Source organism: Hippichthys cyanospilos, chromosome 22, assembly GCF_059441005.1.
Source record: "Hippichthys cyanospilos isolate Australia breed blue-spotted pipefish chromosome 22, RoL_Hcya_1.0, whole genome shotgun sequence".
Taxonomy (NCBI): Eukaryota; Metazoa; Chordata; class Actinopteri; order Syngnathiformes; family Syngnathidae; genus Hippichthys; species Hippichthys cyanospilos.
The window spans coordinates 3,006,268-3,022,500 of NC_142390.1; the positions used below are offsets into that span (position 1 = coordinate 3,006,268).

The window sequence follows — 16,233 nt, forward strand, 5'->3', positions numbered from 1 at the left end:
TGATGACGACCCCATTTTCCCGAGTTCAAATCCAGCTGGCTCCGGCCTTCCTGTGTGGAGTTTGCAAGTTCTCCCCGAGCCTGCGTGGGTTCTCTCCCCGGTGCCCAAAGCCAGCTGGGATAGGCACCAGCAACCCTGCGACCCTTGTGAGGATAGAAAATGGATGGAGTCTAAAATATAAGTGCAAATCAAATATTTGAAATGGTTGGCTGCAACAATCAAGCAATTTTCTTCTGGTAAAGCAAAAAGTCATTTTGGTCCTCCTGGAGATCTTTCCTCAATGAGCTCTCCACGTGATCGTGCCGCACGTTCAACGAAACGCAAGATGACACGGGCACGTTTTGCCTTTTGTCCTCTTGAGAATGGCCTCCTTGGGAGTGGGTTAACTAAACTGCTATCTGTGCCCAGAGGCCTTTTTACAGTCAGTCGGGGACACAAACGACACCTGGGGACTCGCAATGTAACGTAGCGTATTTATTTATTGTGTATGCCCATGTGTCTCAATACATTAGATTATTTTGGAAAATGAAATTTATAATAGTAGTATATATATACACATATAGTTGGTCATTGGAAAAATCATTAGTGCTAAATCTGTGTATTATGGCCAATCAGTTTTATGAATAGAACCACTAATTTTATTTATGTTGTATTCTAAATCCAGAAGCTGTTAACCTTGTACACGTTGACATCAGTGGAAGTTTGCATTGGTTGTTACTGATATGATTGGAGATTCATCATGGGTCATCATAACAGAAATGGCCCCTTCTCGAACGTCGTAAATCGGTCTCATTCATCCAAAGTTATTTTATTGTGAAAGGGCCTTATATGTTCTTTATCTCGGCGCTGTGCATTATATTTCTTCAACGCGTTGCAGAGTTAAAACGATTGAAATAATGCACATTGAACTGTTAAAACGTCACCTCGATAAATGTGTTTACTTTATTTGTTGTTTTGTTTTGTTATTTTTTTAACAGCACGACGGAAAGAGTCAATGCTGCTTCTTAAATTTTATTTTATCTTGAAACTTTCTGCCGGGCGCTGTTACTATCACTTGTTCCGTTTTAGCCTATGCGGTAGATGCTGGAGAAGTAAACAAGCGCACTTCCTGTACGAAGGCTTCTCGTGGCAGGAAGTTTGTGTGTTGTCTTTCGGAGCCAAGATGGCGGCGCCCACAGCCGAAGACAGCGATGTTGAAAATCTGTCAAAACATTTCAATCCCGTTTTAACAGATAATCCCAACAACGGGAATTTTTCGGACCTTTCCGACGAACTGCGTGACTATGTGGTGGAGTTTATAGATAAAGAGGTGGGCAGTGACGTGAAATCGCTGAAGAATGTCGGCAGCCTGCTGCAAAAATTGGAGGACGACAGCAGCGCATTGGAAAGACAGGTGACCATTCAATAAACTTGTAATTGATTTTACTGCCAAAAATTAGAAGTTTTCATTTGATATGTCGCGTTTTAGGTGTTGACAGCATCCAGCTCTGTACCTCCCCAAGTGTCAGCAGCTCTGTCTGCGGCTGAAGATGCCAGATCTTCTTTGGAGGAGCTTTTGCAACGGGAGGAAGTAATCTCTACAAAACTACAACAGGTAAATAACACTGTTGATTAAAAGATTTTTTAAAGTGCATACTCAGTGCTCTGTTTCGTTTTGTAGCACCTGCAGAACTCCCAACCGTGGATGGATACTCTCGGTCAAAAGATGAGCCAAGTGGAGACGGTGGAGAGACACATGAAATACCTACGCTGTCTTCAGCACATTGAAGAGCTGAGGTCCTAAAATAATCATCATCAATCACCCCCCCCCCTCCCTTCTTTAATACAATATTGGATTTTATGTGTTTCCACAGCGCTGTGGTCCAGCAGTGTCTGATGACCAGCAGCGTGTGGGAGGCCATCAAGGCTGTGGAAAGCATGGCTGTGATGGACGCAGGCCTGAGTGAGTCCAAATGCTCTCACTTGCGGGATTTCCTCAGAGAAACTCTTCAATTTTGGCACAAGATTATCAAGGATCGTCTGGCTGGGTAAACAAAGAAAAGAAATGTTCCTCTGACTGAATTTGTAATTATTAAAGGGTTAATAATCTTGTGAAACTCATAGGGATTTGGAGAAGGTTTTGACCCAGCTCCAATGGCCGATCATATCCCCTCCGACCCAGTCCCTCACACCCACCGCCAACGGGCAAGAGCTGGCGAGTCAGCTGGAGCTTCTGGTCACGCAACTCCTGGCCCTCCAGACATCGTATCCTTGGCTTCAAAATATCCCCCCGGAACCTGACGACGTGACTGTGTTAAACCTCCGTGTTCTTTAACTTCCTTTGTCCAGCGATGACCTCATATCTCAGAGGACGTCGCCCCAGTCCAAAGCCGACGTCCAACCGCTTGCTGTTCCCCAGGAGGTTCCACTCTGCCTGCCCATCCAGATCATGCTGCAGCCACTCAGCAAGAGGTTCCGCTATCACTTCTACGGCAATCGACAGACCAACACCCCCAGCAAGGTCGGACTCGCGCCCTCCCTCAGTCTTAAGACACCGTTTGTGAGTTTTGTGTCTGTGTGTATTTGTAGCCAGAGTGGTACCTGACTCAGGTGCTTATGTGGATCGGGAACAGCACGACCTTCATGGAAGAAAAGATCCAACCTATCCTGGACCGAGCTAATGCCAACATCAATGCCATGGTGAGTAGGAGGAAATTTGCCTTTGCTCAATACTGATTGGCGCTATCAAAGTACAGATATGATTTTCTGCAGAACAAAGTTCATCTGAAATTGTTGACCGGTTGTGCATTTGTAAAAAGAAGAAAAAACACTTCTTTTGAAAAGGATTTTGTTGGATTTTTTAAATAAATCACGTTTTTTGAATTTGTTTTTTTAACTATTCAAATATGTTAATGAATTATTCCTTAAAGACGTTTAAGATATTGTCAATTGTGCTTTATGGCTCCCTCTAGTGGTTCGTGGAAAATTGCAGAAATTTTATTTTTAATTCTGGAGTACATTTAAGTGTAGTTAAACGTCGTATTGAACTCTTTTGTACAAACTTTTTAAATGAATTATTTATATGCGTTATTTATGACATTTTGAAACAATATTGTTTGTAATTCCAGGATAACTCATTGGAAAAAAGAATGATTGAGTACATTTTAATGATTTTTCAGGGGTAAGTTTACCTATATTTTTATTGGTGCGGTCTTCATGTTCAGTTAACTCCCGGCCTTTTTTCCTAAACACGTTAAAAAAAACGTCCAAAAAATGTCTTCATCATATAAAATTGAGTGGGGACATCCTTTCAGGTGGAGCTGTGTCGAGGCCTGCTGTCCTTAGTCCAGGAGAAGGTGGCCGGGGACGCGTCCCGCCTGCTGTACGACGACGCGCTCTTCTGCCACCTGGTAGAGGAGGTTCTCCAGTTTGAGAAGGAGCTGCGGAGCAACCACTCGTACCCGCCGCCTCTGCCCGGCCTGCTCCACTTGCTGCTCGATGACGCCATCCTTCAGAAGTGGCTGACGGTGGAGAAGAAGTGTAGGTTGACAAACGTTCAAATTTTCCTCGCAGGCCATGATGGCAACGCTTAACGGTGTGCTGTGCGCAGTGGCGCTGGAGAAGGTGGACGCCATGCTGTCGGCCGAGGGAGCGTGGAGCTCTCAGTACAAAGACATCCGAGACATGGATGAGCTCAAGTGCCCCGATTGTGCTGAGACCTTCATGACTTTGCTGCAGGTCATCACGGGTAAGCAGGTCATCGGGATGAACACTGAGCACCACTATGGTGGTAAAAGACTTTTTTTTTTCTTTTCTTTTTTTTTTCTCCCCCTCATCGCTAGACCGCTACCGGGCATTACCTTGTCCATCTGCACAGCTGAAGTTTCTGGAGCTGCAGAAAGACTTGGTCGATGACTTCCGTATACGACTCACTCAGGTAATCAAAAATACATTTGCATAATTTGCATTGTGATGGAGAACTTACTGATGATCAAACAAGAATTATTTTTGCTAATGATTAGTTGTTTAAAGACATATATTATCCAAATATTCTCTTCTTCTTCTTCGCCCTATAAATTTTTGCTTTCACGCTCATCATTTCCAGAAGCTCAAAGTATTTGGACTAAATGGTAAACAGTGTTTAAAGAATGTAAAAGAATTTTAAAACTGAAAGTTTGCATTGCCGTTAGGTTTTTGTGGTGGTTTGGAAAGGTACGAAATTTATATATATATATATATATATATGTTCCTTTCAACAAATTTTGTGTGTGATTTTTCATCATGTTGCCTTGGCAGAGGTCTGCCTAAGACTCCAATTTTATTCCGTTTGATGCAGGTGATGAAGGAGGAGTCACGCACCCCTCTCAGTGCACGTTATTGTGCCATACTCAACGCCGTCAATTACATTTCCACCATCCTGACAGACTGGGGGGACAATGTGGTAAGACGCTTTCAGTTCAACTTTTTAGTGTGTGAAGATATTTTTCATGTTGCTGCATGTTTTTGGGTAAGAAAGACAATGCTGTACAATGAATTCATTTCAAGCTCCTTTATAAAGCAAAGCGTATTAGTGGGTCTCCCGCGCCGTTTCAGTTTTTCCTGCAGCTGCAGCAGGCGGCCGTGTCCTTGGGCGACGAGGCGGCGCTGGGTGGCCTGGGGGTGTTGGAAATGGGCCGCCTGGCCTCTCTGGAGAGCTCGCTGTTCGAAGGCCTGCTGGCCCTGCTGGATCGGCTCCGCGGAGACATGACGGGCCGGCTGCTGGACGCCATCATGAGGGACATCACGGAAAAAGCCAAATCATACTGCCAAGACAGGTGAGGACAACGCTGATGATTATGAGCTCAGCGTGAATGAATGGCCGTTGTTGTCCTCCTTTTGTAGGTGGTTCTCTCATCCGTCCCAGCATGACATGTCCGCCATGTCCTTGTCGAGTTCTGCATGTCCCATGATGCTTTGCATCAGGGACAGCCTGTTGAACATGCACCAGCTTTTAAGTTTGTCTCTGTTCCAACTGGCTTGGCAGGGCCTCGCAGAGAGACTGGACAGCTTTCTCTACCAGGAAGTAAGCACTTCAAGCAGATAAAATTCCTCCTACTCCAATAAAATATGTCCATATCGTTTGTCTTTCAGGTGGTCCTGTCCAATCATTTTAGCGACGGAGGAGCAGCTCAACTTCAGTTTGACATGACCAGAAACCTTTTTCCTCTTTTCGGTCATTACTGCAAAAGACCCGAGAACTTTTTTAAGCAGTAAGTCCAGAAAAAAAAGTATACTCTCACATTCATTTACCACCAGATAAAAAAATGTGTTCCAGTTTTTTCAAGTAGCACAAGCATTTAACGATGTTTATTATATATATATATATATATATATATATATATATATATATATATATATATATATATATATATATATATATATATAATCTTTAATCAAAATTTCTGCCTCTAGTGTTAAAGAAGCCTGCATTATCTTGTGCCTCAATGTGGGTTCCGCTATCTTGCTGAGGGACCTCATCAAGGAATCTTCTTCTGCACAAGGCACAAAAGATTGGACGGGAAGGGATGACCCCTCGCCGCAGTCGGCCTTGAACGAGTTGGGAGTTTACTACTTGGCACCATGTGACGTGTTAATTCTCTTTAACCTCAGAGCCTCCTGGCCTGGACAATGAGAACTGGATCTCAAAGCTATCAATTCACAATTTAAGGTTTGATTTCTATCATGTACTAAAGGTATATATTGACCCATTAGTGTATTTTTCTTGAAATTTAGCTGATGTGATGACTGGTTATTCCAAAGGTGTTTATTGTTATCCGTAAAGATGAACTGTACATGAAGACAAATACAAATCGTGATATGCATTTAAAAAACAAAAAAACAACATGGCGTGGTCGCTGGATTCGTTGCATCTTTTAAGGTGTGTAAACTTCCCATTGGGAGGCTCTTCATCACATTATAGCTTTTGTGCCCTGTACATAACTCGTCGGTCTAGTCAATAGAAAGTCAGAAATCAAAAATGTGGGGGACATTTATTTCTCTAGCTGCCCCACAACCTGGATGTTGAAGTTATCCTTTTTGAATTTGTGTCCTGGTAGTTTGAGGTTGCCCTCAGTTAAAACGGTCTCCAATTCTTCCTCGTCAGAGTCCGAAGAATCCTCCTCTTCGTGCTCCGACTCACTATCAGATGCGCTAAGTTCGACCAGTCCGATGTCCTGCAAACCACGAGGAAGGTGTCAGACATCTTGAACAAACCAGGTCGTCAAACTGACAATGGGAAAGTTTTCTTTTTTTTTTTTTTTTTTTTTTTGCTCACCATCTCGATAACTTTTTCTGCCTCCTCGATGTTCTCTATGTCGAAATGTCCTGCCGGGGTTTCTTTCATCTGCTGCGTTAGCTTTTGATTGGCTTCTGCTATCTGCGGGAGGAAACTCTGCAATCGGTCCATCACTGTTCCAAAAATGCAAAGACAAAATGGTATTTTTATGGGTTCCAGTCTTAATTACAATGCAGTACAGTGATCACATTTCCTCACCGCTGCTGCGTGGAACTCTTTCTGTCTTTAAACCAGACGGTGGTTTAAGGAGTAGCTTCTCTACGAGACCTGAGGCAAAAAAAAAAGACCATTTATAAAACTGAAACGATCAAATTAATTAGGTCCTCGATTTATGTCACGCGGGGCACGGATGCTTTCTCAGTTGTAATTATTCTTTTTTATACAGGTATTGATATGTATCGCTCATGGGTGATTTTAAGGTTTACTATTTTGGCTAAACTGGGGTACGTTGCGATTTACGTACAAATTTAAGTGTCGTAAACCGAGGAAACGCTTTACATGCAGTACGAGCGCGTGCTTTTTTTTTTTCAAGCAAAATCTCGTAAAAGCCGCTCGATATCACATTTAACGTCCTTTTCAATAACAAAATAAGGTTTTATTCGCTCACCCCCGGCACTACCACATGACAGCAAATCCTGTGAACTTAATTTACTGTTTTTGTCCATTATAGAAGCGGCACGACTGCCAAATGTTGGCGTGACTTTTTTTTGCTAAGAACAACATCCGGGGTAAACGTCACATTGATGACGCCACTTTACTGCGCAGTGCATACGCTGCGCCCTCTATCGTTCAGGAGGAATTTGGCATGTGGCGGAAAACAGGGTGAAGGAACGCAATGTACTGTTGTTTGACGTCATAATGTAAAGATTTATAAGAATGAGAGTTTATGATTCAAAATAAGCTTAGATTGGAATGATTAGAACCAGTAAAACGCTTTAAATTGGAGACTGACGCTCAGCAAGATGTCTCACTATGACTCATTATTTAATCGTACGCGTGTCAGGAAAATGAGCTAGGCGCGGTAGAGACAAATAGTGGTGCATCTTTTTGTCATAGAGGATCTTTGACCAGCTCACTGACACGGCTGTGTACGCGACTGTCATCATCTGCTCGCATCTTCTTCGATTTTGGATCATTATCTTCACATCGCAATGGTAAACTTCCCATACAAGCCCCCCACAAAATGTTCACGACTTGCATTTTTAATCTCAGGGTTCGTCTCTGTCTGAATGTTTATCCTAGCGCCCGTTTTATCTTCGCCTGTATTTAACAGAATACTGTTGTAGACTGCAAACATTTCTCATTTGTACACAGCTAATGTAGCACGATGCTAACGAACGCCAGCAAAGATTAGCGAAACATTTGTCGGCTACTTTGGCCATTCGTAAAACAGACGAAATAAACGTTAAGCTTTTACACTGAGGCGTTGTCTTCAAGTGTCAACGTTGACTAACAAAGTACGCGGGGAATGCGTAATTGCCGAAAAGACATGTCAGTGTGTATTTCAATTGTTCAGTAGTTATTTTTATGTTGAAGACTTTGTGGCCACGATTACGGCTTCGCTGTTAGTTTTATGTGCAAATGATGTAAGTATAAAGGGCATTCAGCCCTTTAAAGCTTTTTTTTCTTAGTTTTTATCTTGCACAATGATGAAATGTCACTAAGAAACAAACAAAAATCACTTCTGTGGTGAAATTAGTGACATATTGTATGCTAGATTGAAGTGACATTCTGATCATTTTGGCTAGTCCGAGATAGAAAAAGATAACTTCAAATCATTCTAGAACAATACATGTAAATTTATCTGGAACATTAACCCAGGAGCACCACTGTCTTAAACATGTTAATCTGATGGAATAGGTATTAAACATTGAACTTACTTTTTTTCCTAGATCACACTCATTATTACTGTGATTTATTACAGGGTGATGAGTGTACACCCCCCTGAAATGGACACCCCACCAGTGCCTTTTTAAAAGCCGTTCTCAGACCACGAGGAGGAGATTGGAGATGAGACCCCGCTGTGCAAGAGCGCATCATGAGCATCCAGAGTCTCAGCGGCGCCATCGGGGATTCCCTGGGCTCTAGCCTGACGGTACGATTGAGCGGCATCCGCAGTTGTCTCTCCTTGAAATCGGACGGTCGGCTCGCTTCCCTCCTCCCGACGATGGTCCCCACCGGCTACGCCAAACTCCAGGAGGAGCGGCTGGCTATGTCCGACCTCGGCGCCAAACCCGAGGCCGGCGCGCTCCAGAACGGCTACAGGCAAGAGACTCCTCACCTGGAGAGCCGACGGCTGCTGGAGCGCGCCTCTCGCGGCTCCGTCACTCTGTCGGACCCCGGGGACGGGAGCTACTCGGAACTGGAGCCCATGTTGACCGAGAGGAAGCCGTCCGGGGACGAGGCGGATGGCGACGAGGATGACGCCGGGCTGGGAGAGGCGCAAGCCGCCGTGCACATTCTGCCCAAGGAGTCGCCGCTGGCCATGGCCTTTCAGATCCTCGTGCCTTTCCTGTTGGCCGGGTTTGGAACCGTATCGGCTGGTATGGTGCTGGACATTGTGCAGGTAAGCTGAGCTGCCATTTTTGGGATAGGTATCTGGAGGTAGCAGTCTGTATATATGTTGAATAAAGAAATTTAAGTGTGATTTTTTTTTTATGTCAATATTAGTAAGTAATTTTGAGCACAAACATGTATTTTAGATTGTTCTTGTTTTGAATGTTTACATGAAATAAAGGAAACTTTTTGGGAAACTAGATATTCACCAAATTTGGAGTCCTTCCAGTACAGTTGCTTGCGCTACCTAAATTAACTACTCAATGAGAAATCAAGAGAATATGTTGATTTTCCTTTTAAGTATTTAATTATAAAAAAAATAGATATTTTTAGTGTGGTAGAACCAGAAATACGTTGGAATTACTTTGGAGAAATAAAAAAAATAAGTTGTGAGTTCCAAAATAAGTTCCAAAACGTAAACAACTTTTTTTTTTTTAAACCTGCCAGTACACATTGCTGCTTTAATGACGACTCAGTGAAGTCGTCCAGCTGGTCCGCATACCGTGTGTCCCTCTCATCTGCGCCATTTGGGAGCTTTAGACTTTTACACAATGTTTGTCAAAGAATCATTTGACGGTCAAATCTGAGTGTAATCAAATGTCGATATTGTCCACACAGCACTGGGAGGCCTTCCAGTACATTACTGAAATCTTCATCCTGGTGCCCGCTCTGCTGGGCCTCAAGGGCAACTTGGAGATGACTCTGGCCTCACGCCTCTCCACGGCGGTTAGACAAAACACACCCATAAACACACACACACACACACTCGCAAACATTGCTTGTATGCCTACTTTATGACCAATAAATACTTACGCATTCGGGACAAGTGGATTTCACTTAAGGAGGAGTTTTAGTGTGTTTAGCTGGAAAAAATTGTCCTGTAAAATCCATGACGTCAATTCGTTTCACATCTTTAAGAGCTAACAAGTAGCTAGCAGAATTCTGTCTTTTGTTTGCTTTGCCCCCCCCTCCCCCCTTTTTTTTTTCTCTCCCCGGCTCACTACGCACAGGCCTCGCATTCACAGTTGAGTGAATTGACCTCACATCAAGTGAGCTGGAAAGACTTTTGACAACAGGAAGGTTCTGTTGTGTATTTTTATGGAAAAACAAGTTGGGTCGTATCCTGCGCCTATTTTAGCTTTTCCCTTTTGTTTACACCTCGGCTGCCATTATTGAGAAATGCTAAAGTCATTACAAACAAAAGGCTGTAATTATGGTGTACTTCTTTCATCTGCTGAGTAAAACATAGCACACACCACCGCAGCACAAGAAGTGAATGCTCTTTCAAAAAAGGTCTTCTCCATAAAAAAACGTATTTGACCAGAGTTTTATTATTATTGTTTTTACTATTATTGAGGTGAGAATTTTCGTCCGTGGCACTGAATGAGTTAACAGTAGAACGTCCCATGTGGGAAATGCTTACTTGTTTTTTTTTTTTATGCGCTCCCAAAACAGGTGAACGTGGGCAAGATGGACTCCCCTATAGAGAAGTGGAATCTAATAATAGGCAACCTGGCACTCAAGCAGGTGAATTCTTTTTCTTTTTTTTTTCCGTAGAAATCAAAATTTTTGCACATCACGTCCCTCCACTGCCAAGAACCGGATTTATCATGTCAGGGACGTCTGCTAGATGGCGACACTGTTAATCATACACCCACGTGTTTGATAAACACATCCTAGCGCATGTTTGTGCACACTGTAAAAACACTTTTTTTTTTTTTTTGACTAGGTTCAGGCCACCGTGGTAGGCTTCTTGGCAGCCGTGGCGGCCGTGGTTCTTGGCTGGATCCCCGAGGGGAAGTTCCAGATGAGCCACGCCGTGCTGCTGTGCTCCAGCAGCGTGGCCACGGCCTTCATCGCCTCCTTGCTGCAGGGTAAGCGCGCCCGTCACAACAGAGGAAAAAAGCTCCTCACCCTTACGCCATGTTTATTTTTTTTGCATCGTCTCCAGAGGCAAAGTCGTCTTAACGCTTTTATAACTTTCGTTTTGGCGGCGTCTCGTTTCAGGCTTCATCATGGTGGGCGTGATCGTAGGCTCCAAAAAGACGGGCATCAACCCGGACAACGTGGCCACGCCTATCGCCGCCAGTTTCGGCGACCTCATCACCTTGGCCATACTGGCATGGATCAGCCAGGGCCTCTACAAGTGCCTCGGTGAGCGAGCCGTGCATGTTGTAATTCCCTTGTTTAGCCGCTAGAGGTCATTGTTGCATCACTTTGCAGAACAGACCGTCCTCTCTTCGCACACACGTTCCACATCTTTAATTCATGTCACACCCAAAGCTGCTCGTTATACAAGGATACAGTCAACGCCGAATATAGCATCACATTCAAGCTCCGAGACGCAGATGTTCCTTTTCCAAAAGAAAACAGAGGCTCAATTTATTAAACATGCTTCAGATTCCGTATTTCCACAGCAGAACGGACGGCGTAATGGGGCTGTCCCGCCCCTGTCTCTTCCCTCAACAATGTCCGGCTTGTTCTCCAGTGCCGCCGCGCTGATATATATATATATATTTTTTGTGGAGGGGGACAAAAAAAGAACGCTTGTCATTTTGTGGCAAATCAGCTGAGTTGTAAAGTGCCTTTTTTTAAGATCTGTTTTCATGCTGGTGGTACTTTGAGGAAGATGCATTTTTGAAGTGCTACTTGGTGTGAAAGTTTGAGTGGATATCGTCTTTGCAGTTATTATCCCTCATTACAGATGTCCCCCCCCCCCCCCCAGCTCAGCAGGTAGCGCGAGAGCAAATGGCACCCGTAAATCCTCCCACGAGGGGATACGGGGAGCAAGAGAAAGACGTTAATAGCTAATAATCACCAAGCGTGTCGTTGCAGTCTCCTCTCCAGAAGATTAAATGTGAAAGTCAGTGAGCCCTTTGCTTTGCTTTTAAGAGGTTTTTTTTAGTATTGGAGTCAAACAAATCCACTTAGAAAACAGCTGGCGCCAAATGTAAGCAGATGTTCAACCCAATTATTCTTTTACTGTCAGTAGAACGTCAATTTTTTTTTTTGTTTACTTTAGCTCTGTAATATGCACAATTGACCCCCGCCATTGAAAACGGGACATGTCCACTTCCCGTGGCAGATTCCTACCCGTACGTTTCCTCCGTGGTGTGTGCCTTCTTCATGTGTCTGACGCCTCTGTGGATGGTCATCTCCTCCAAGCACCCGGCCAGCCGCACCCTGCTCTACTCGGGCTGGGAGCCCGTCATCACGGCCATGGTCATCAGCAGGTGCTTGTCTGCCGCCGCTCCAAAAAGACGCTCGGCGATTAATTAGCCGACGGCGTTGTCCCCTGCAGCATCGGAGGGCTGATCCTGGACAAAACCGTGTCAGACCCCAATCTGGCCGGGATTGTGGTCTACACGCCCGTTATCAACGGTGAGTCACACTCAACAGGCAAGTCGTTTCAGCGACGCACATCAAGGTCGCATTATCAATTTGACCCAGACTGAAGGTAGATGGCGTGCACAGCGCCAGGCAACGGCGGCTATTTTCATTTCAAATGAAACCGGTTGTTGAACAAGGGCCAAAAAAAAAGACAGGGATTATAATTGGATTTGAATAATGCGGGGCTAGGGACAAAGCCTTGTGGCACTCCTTGACAGTACGCCATAGTCTGTGAATCAAACGCACTTACACAGTAAATGGCAACCTTCAACCGGGCTCGCTTTTTTTTTTTTTTCTTTTACGGTCGTCGTCCTCGAACGGTGTCAAGGTATCGGGGGTAACCTGGTGGCCATTCAGTCGAGCCGGATCTCCACGTTCCTGCACTTTCACTTTGCCCCTGGGGAGGTCCCCGACGAGGCCAAGGGCTGCTACTACCCCTGCCGCACTTTCTTGGGCACAGGTTGGAAGCGCCGCTTTCCACTCTCTGATGGCGCGTGTGAAAAAACCTGTTGTCCTTTTTTTTTTCTCTTCATTTTTTGCCAACCCAGGAGCCAATCACCGGTCTGCTCAGGTTCTCCTCCTCCTGGTGATCCCCGGGCATCTTATATTCCTCTACACCATTCACCTGATGAAAAGCGGACACACCACGCTGACGCCAATCTTCATGTCCGTCTACCTGGCTGCCGCTCTCCTGCAGGTATTTTCACTATACTCTTGAGAAATGCGATGATAACATGATGAGAAGCTCCAAAAAGTTGATTGCGTGTCAGGTGCTGCTGCTGCTGTGCATCGCCGACTGGATGGTGCACTCCATGTGGCGCGGCGGCAAAGACCCCGACAGCTTCTCCATCCCCTACCTGACGGCCCTGGGCGACCTGCTGGGCACGGCTCTGTTGGCGCTCAGCTTCCACTTCCTGTGGCTCATCGGCGACCAGGACAGCGACGTGGGCGACTGACGCCTGCTGACCAACGTCGTCGCCTTCATCGTTTTTCTACTGATCGCTGAGACCTTTGCACCTTTTTGCGCCGTGAATGCTTTTTCCGCGGAGTCCTCTCCAACCTCTAAATTAGTTGGTGCAATAAGGTGTTTTGTTTTTGTTTTTGTTGAACCCATGAACTGCCAGCCCAGTTAAAATGGGATCTTTGACGTCTAAATCCGTCAGTGGCAGCAAATGGGTAAATAGAATGGATGCCGCGCTGGAGGGCTTCTTGTAGCAAGCTATGGGGATGTTTACATTGGCGCCTTGATTGTGGACACCTACTGGATTGTCCATGTCAACGCGGGCTCCTTTTCCAATATGTCTCTTCTTGGAAGTATGATAAAGGAAGCAGTATTCAAGTCAGTTGCCTCATGAGATTGATGAGTTGACACGGTCTTGTATTTTTTACAATTTTATATATGTCAGTTTTTGGCCCTGGGAGAAAAGAAAAAAAAGGACAGGACAGCGGACGCGTATGCCATTGAAATTGTTTCTTTGTGGTCGGAATAAATGTTTTTCCAATATAACATCTGTTTTTATCTCACCGTAGAAGCCAGGTGTCCCGATACTTTTGCACTCCACATTTGGTGCATTGATCTGCCTCTCGGTCACATGACCAAGCCTTCAAATTGCGATTAACTCGCGCATGGGAATGTGAAAGCATCTCGCTGACACGTCTTTGAAGAAAATTGCTTTAACGAGGCAGCGCTTCTGCACCTTCAGTCTTGTGATCAAAGCAGAGAATATGTTTATGAATTTTTGAATGCGGCCACACCTTCAATAGCTAGTATCAAAGCTAATAATTGTTAACCCATAGATTGTGTGCAATTGTGTGCAGGGGGGCGGGGGCAAAGTATGAGCCCGAGGCCTCGCAAGGCCCTCGAGGGATTGATATCGTCACAACGACTGCAATATTTTGATTTCATTTCCTTCCGGACCCTTACCGTCATTGCTCCCGGCGATGCCGACCCAAATGTCGAGAAAAGCTCAAGAAAAAGACCAATCTCGGTTCGATTCCTCTTGATTGAAAGTAAGAAGCGTTTATCCTACTTTATTCAATATTTAAGTTCAAATGTACTTCTCTTTTCATCTATGCTTTTATACGGACGCTTTCACTGCCGTCAACGGCAGTGAATGAGTTACACACCAACTGATAGCGGATTCGACTTTGTTAAATCCTGCCACCTTAACAGACAAGCCTGTGGCACAGAGTTGACAGCAAACGCTACACGGCACGCTCAAAAGAAACCTTTGTTTCTTCCAGCAAAGTAGGAGATGTTGTCCTACATCATTGGGGTAAGTCCACTTGAAATGTCCACTTGAGTGTTATACACCCTCTTGTACAGCAGATGGCGGTATGCACCTAAACGTTGCTTACAATCGGCCACTAATTGAAGACTGAAGAAAAAAAAATCCTGCGGGTGAGTTGGAGTCAGGTGTGCTTGAGCGTGTAACTCACATGCAGGTCACGGGTGCGGCAAGATGGCGACCGGACGTTTGCAGGTGAGTACACGATCAAATGTTTGTCGGCGGTTCTCTTCGAAATACTTTGCTTGTTGCAGGATTTTAATGCGTCAGGATTTTGGAGGTTTGATGATCCATTTTGCTATTCTGTGTTTTTGTTTGTTTGATTTTTTTCCACGGTAACCGGTGGATGCTAAATGTTGTAGCTAGCAGTTCAATTCCCAAGCAAAAAGCCATCAGGGGTATGTTTGGTTTTTTTTTTTCTGGGGCAGTTCAATTCCCAAGCAAAAAGCCATCAGGGGTATGTTTTTTTTTTTCTTCTGGGGCAGTTCAATTCCCAAGCAAAAAGCCATCAGGGGTATGTTTTTTTTTTTCTTCTGGGGCAGTTCAATTCCCAAGCAAAAAGCCATCAGGGGTATGTTTTTTTTTTTTTCTGGGGCAGTTCAATTTCCAAGCAAAAAGCCATCAGGGGTATGTTTTTTTTTTTTTTTTTTTTTTCTGGGGCTTTCCACATTTGCGTGCGTGGTCGCGTCTTGAAAATGCGTCGCGTTAATTATATCCAGCATATATGGAGAAACTTTTTGCATGGATTGGTTTCTCTCATTTTCCACCGGAGTTCGGACTACAAACATTTTCCGGATCTCGTGCTTGGCCGCCATTTTGGATCACCGATTTGGATACTCCGTTCATTTGAGGTAAGTTGTGGCAAAATGAATCCCTCTATCGTCCGCTATTGCTGATGTGCATTTTAAGTGCCTTGGACAAGTGTTTTTGATTGTATTTGTCTAAGGTTTAATGCTAATTCATCCAAATTTTAAATAGGATGCGTTCGACTTGCATTTACTTGAAATTACCTGTATTACATAAATGAAATGGCCTATAAACGTACTTTTTTTTTTTTTTTTCCTAGAGCTAAAAATGAATGCGTTTTCCTAAATGGTGAGCAGGAGGAGGACCTTGGAGCACACTAGACTTGTGGACAATGACAGAAGCTGTCTCAGAAATTCAAAATATATTCTAAAACAGGTGAAAGTACATTTGTAGAACGTTTTCAGTTTTTTTTGTTTTTTTTTTCTCATTCTCGTTGAATTATTGAAAATAAACAAGTTACCTGAACACAATTAACGGCATATTTGTTTTGCAGGCTGGAAGAGGAGCATGATCGATGAGAAAAAGGAACAATTCCACATCAAGGCACAAATTACTTAAAAAAAAAAAAATTCTGTGTATTTAATCACCTGTCACTGTTGTAATTGTTTTTCTGTTTGTATTTTCTATATTTAAAACCTTGTACTGAACATTTTGCTTTTTTCTGTATTTAATCACCTGTTGTACTTGTTTTTCCGTTTGTATTTTTTATGTTTAATCACTTGTACTGTACATTTTGCTGTTTTTTTTTTTTGTTTGTTTTTTTGCTGCTGTTTCCCCCTCTCACTGTTGTCTTGCAGGCCCGGGCAATAATAATAGAACCGCACACAACTAATTGCACGGTATGCATTTTGCGGTTGAACAATGGGCAGGATGAGATAA

At 44.1% G+C, this 16,233-nt stretch overlaps 4 protein-coding genes across 7 annotated transcripts in view; 3 read left to right on the forward strand and 1 right to left on the reverse strand.

The window, feature by feature from the left end:
• Window positions 1-1,066: 1,066 nt before the first annotated feature.
• Window positions 1,067-8,328, forward strand: rint1 (RAD50 interactor 1). 2 transcript variants are annotated; one of them, XR_015864209.1, is made up of 17 exons: window positions 1,067-1,393; window positions 1,469-1,594; window positions 1,661-1,776; window positions 1,854-2,027; window positions 2,104-2,244; window positions 2,329-2,500; window positions 2,569-2,679; window positions 3,294-3,519; window positions 3,590-3,727; window positions 3,822-3,916; window positions 4,316-4,420; window positions 4,573-4,793; window positions 4,861-5,041; window positions 5,110-5,228; window positions 5,431-5,686; window positions 6,122-6,234; window positions 8,238-8,328. XR_015864209.1 is itself a non-coding variant. In XM_088406486.1 (15 exons), the coding sequence occupies exons 1-15, from the start codon at window positions 1,163-1,165 to the stop codon at window positions 5,648-5,650; spliced, it is 2,376 nt and encodes a 791-aa protein (XP_088262612.1). In that variant the 5' UTR covers window positions 1,067-1,162; the 3' UTR covers window positions 5,651-5,724. The 2 variants fall into 2 exon arrangements, 1 of the variants encoding a protein (XP_088262612.1); XM_088406486.1 differs by lacking the exons at window positions 6,122-6,234; window positions 8,238-8,328 and having other exon boundaries at window positions 5,431-5,724.
• Window positions 5,768-7,066, reverse strand: nopchap1 (NOP protein chaperone 1). Its single transcript, XM_088406488.1, has 4 exons — window positions 6,921-7,066; window positions 6,512-6,580; window positions 6,293-6,426; window positions 5,768-6,191 (listed from the first exon to the last, which is right to left on the reverse strand). Exons 1-4 carry the CDS (start codon window positions 6,976-6,978, stop codon window positions 6,009-6,011), a joined length of 444 nt encoding a protein of 147 aa, XP_088262614.1. The 5' UTR covers window positions 6,979-7,066; the 3' UTR covers window positions 5,768-6,008.
• Window positions 8,329-8,350: 22 nt separating the features above from the next.
• Window positions 8,351-13,766, forward strand: slc41a2b (solute carrier family 41 member 2b). Its single transcript, XM_088406487.1, has 10 exons — window positions 8,351-8,879; window positions 9,488-9,595; window positions 10,325-10,396; window positions 10,599-10,743; window positions 10,877-11,023; window positions 11,955-12,102; window positions 12,171-12,250; window positions 12,588-12,719; window positions 12,808-12,956; window positions 13,030-13,766. The coding sequence occupies exons 1-10, from the start codon at window positions 8,352-8,354 to the stop codon at window positions 13,213-13,215; spliced, it is 1,695 nt and encodes a 564-aa protein (XP_088262613.1). The 5' UTR covers window position 8,351; the 3' UTR covers window positions 13,216-13,766.
• Window positions 13,767-13,856: 90 nt separating this feature from the next.
• LOC148405439 (uncharacterized) overlaps window positions 13,857-16,233 on the forward strand; it is an 8,357-nt gene continuing 5,980 nt past the window's right edge. For all 3 annotated transcript variants that reach the window (XR_015864303.1, XM_088407097.1, XM_088407098.1), the window contains exons 1-3: window positions 13,857-14,269; window positions 14,433-15,729; window positions 15,848-16,233. The exon at window positions 15,848-16,233 is cut by the window's right edge and continues 26 nt beyond it. The gene's annotated coding sequence lies outside the window, so the exon portion shown is untranslated. The remainder of the gene's footprint in view (window positions 14,270-14,432; window positions 15,730-15,847) is intronic.

Coding starts and splice junctions, on each gene's coding strand:
- rint1 (XM_088406486.1), top strand. CDS start 1,163: ATGGCGGCGCCCACAGCCGAAGACAGCGATGTTGAAAATCTGTCAAAA. Junction 1,777..1,853: donor CAGCACATTGAAGAGCTGAG/GTCCTAAAATAA, acceptor GTGTTTCCACAG/CGCTGTGGTCCAGCAGTGTC. Junction 2,501..2,568: donor AGACCAACACCCCCAGCAAG/GTCGGACTCGCG, acceptor GTGTATTTGTAG/CCAGAGTGGTACCTGACTCA.
- nopchap1 (XM_088406488.1), bottom strand. CDS start 6,978: ATGGACAAAAACAGTAAATTAAGTTCACAGGATTTGCTGTCATGTGGT. Junction 6,581..6,920: donor GTCATGTGGTAGTGCCGGGG/GTGAGCGAATAA, acceptor TTTTTGCCTCAG/GTCTCGTAGAGAAGCTACTC. Junction 6,192..6,292: donor CAGAAAAAGTTATCGAGATG/GTGAGCAAAAAA, acceptor CGTGGTTTGCAG/GACATCGGACTGGTCGAACT.
- slc41a2b (XM_088406487.1), top strand. CDS start 8,352: ATGAGCATCCAGAGTCTCAGCGGCGCCATCGGGGATTCCCTGGGCTCT. Junction 8,880..9,487: donor TGGTGCTGGACATTGTGCAG/GTAAGCTGAGCT, acceptor TTGTCCACACAG/CACTGGGAGGCCTTCCAGTA. Junction 12,720..12,807: donor CCGCACTTTCTTGGGCACAG/GTTGGAAGCGCC, acceptor TTGCCAACCCAG/GAGCCAATCACCGGTCTGCT.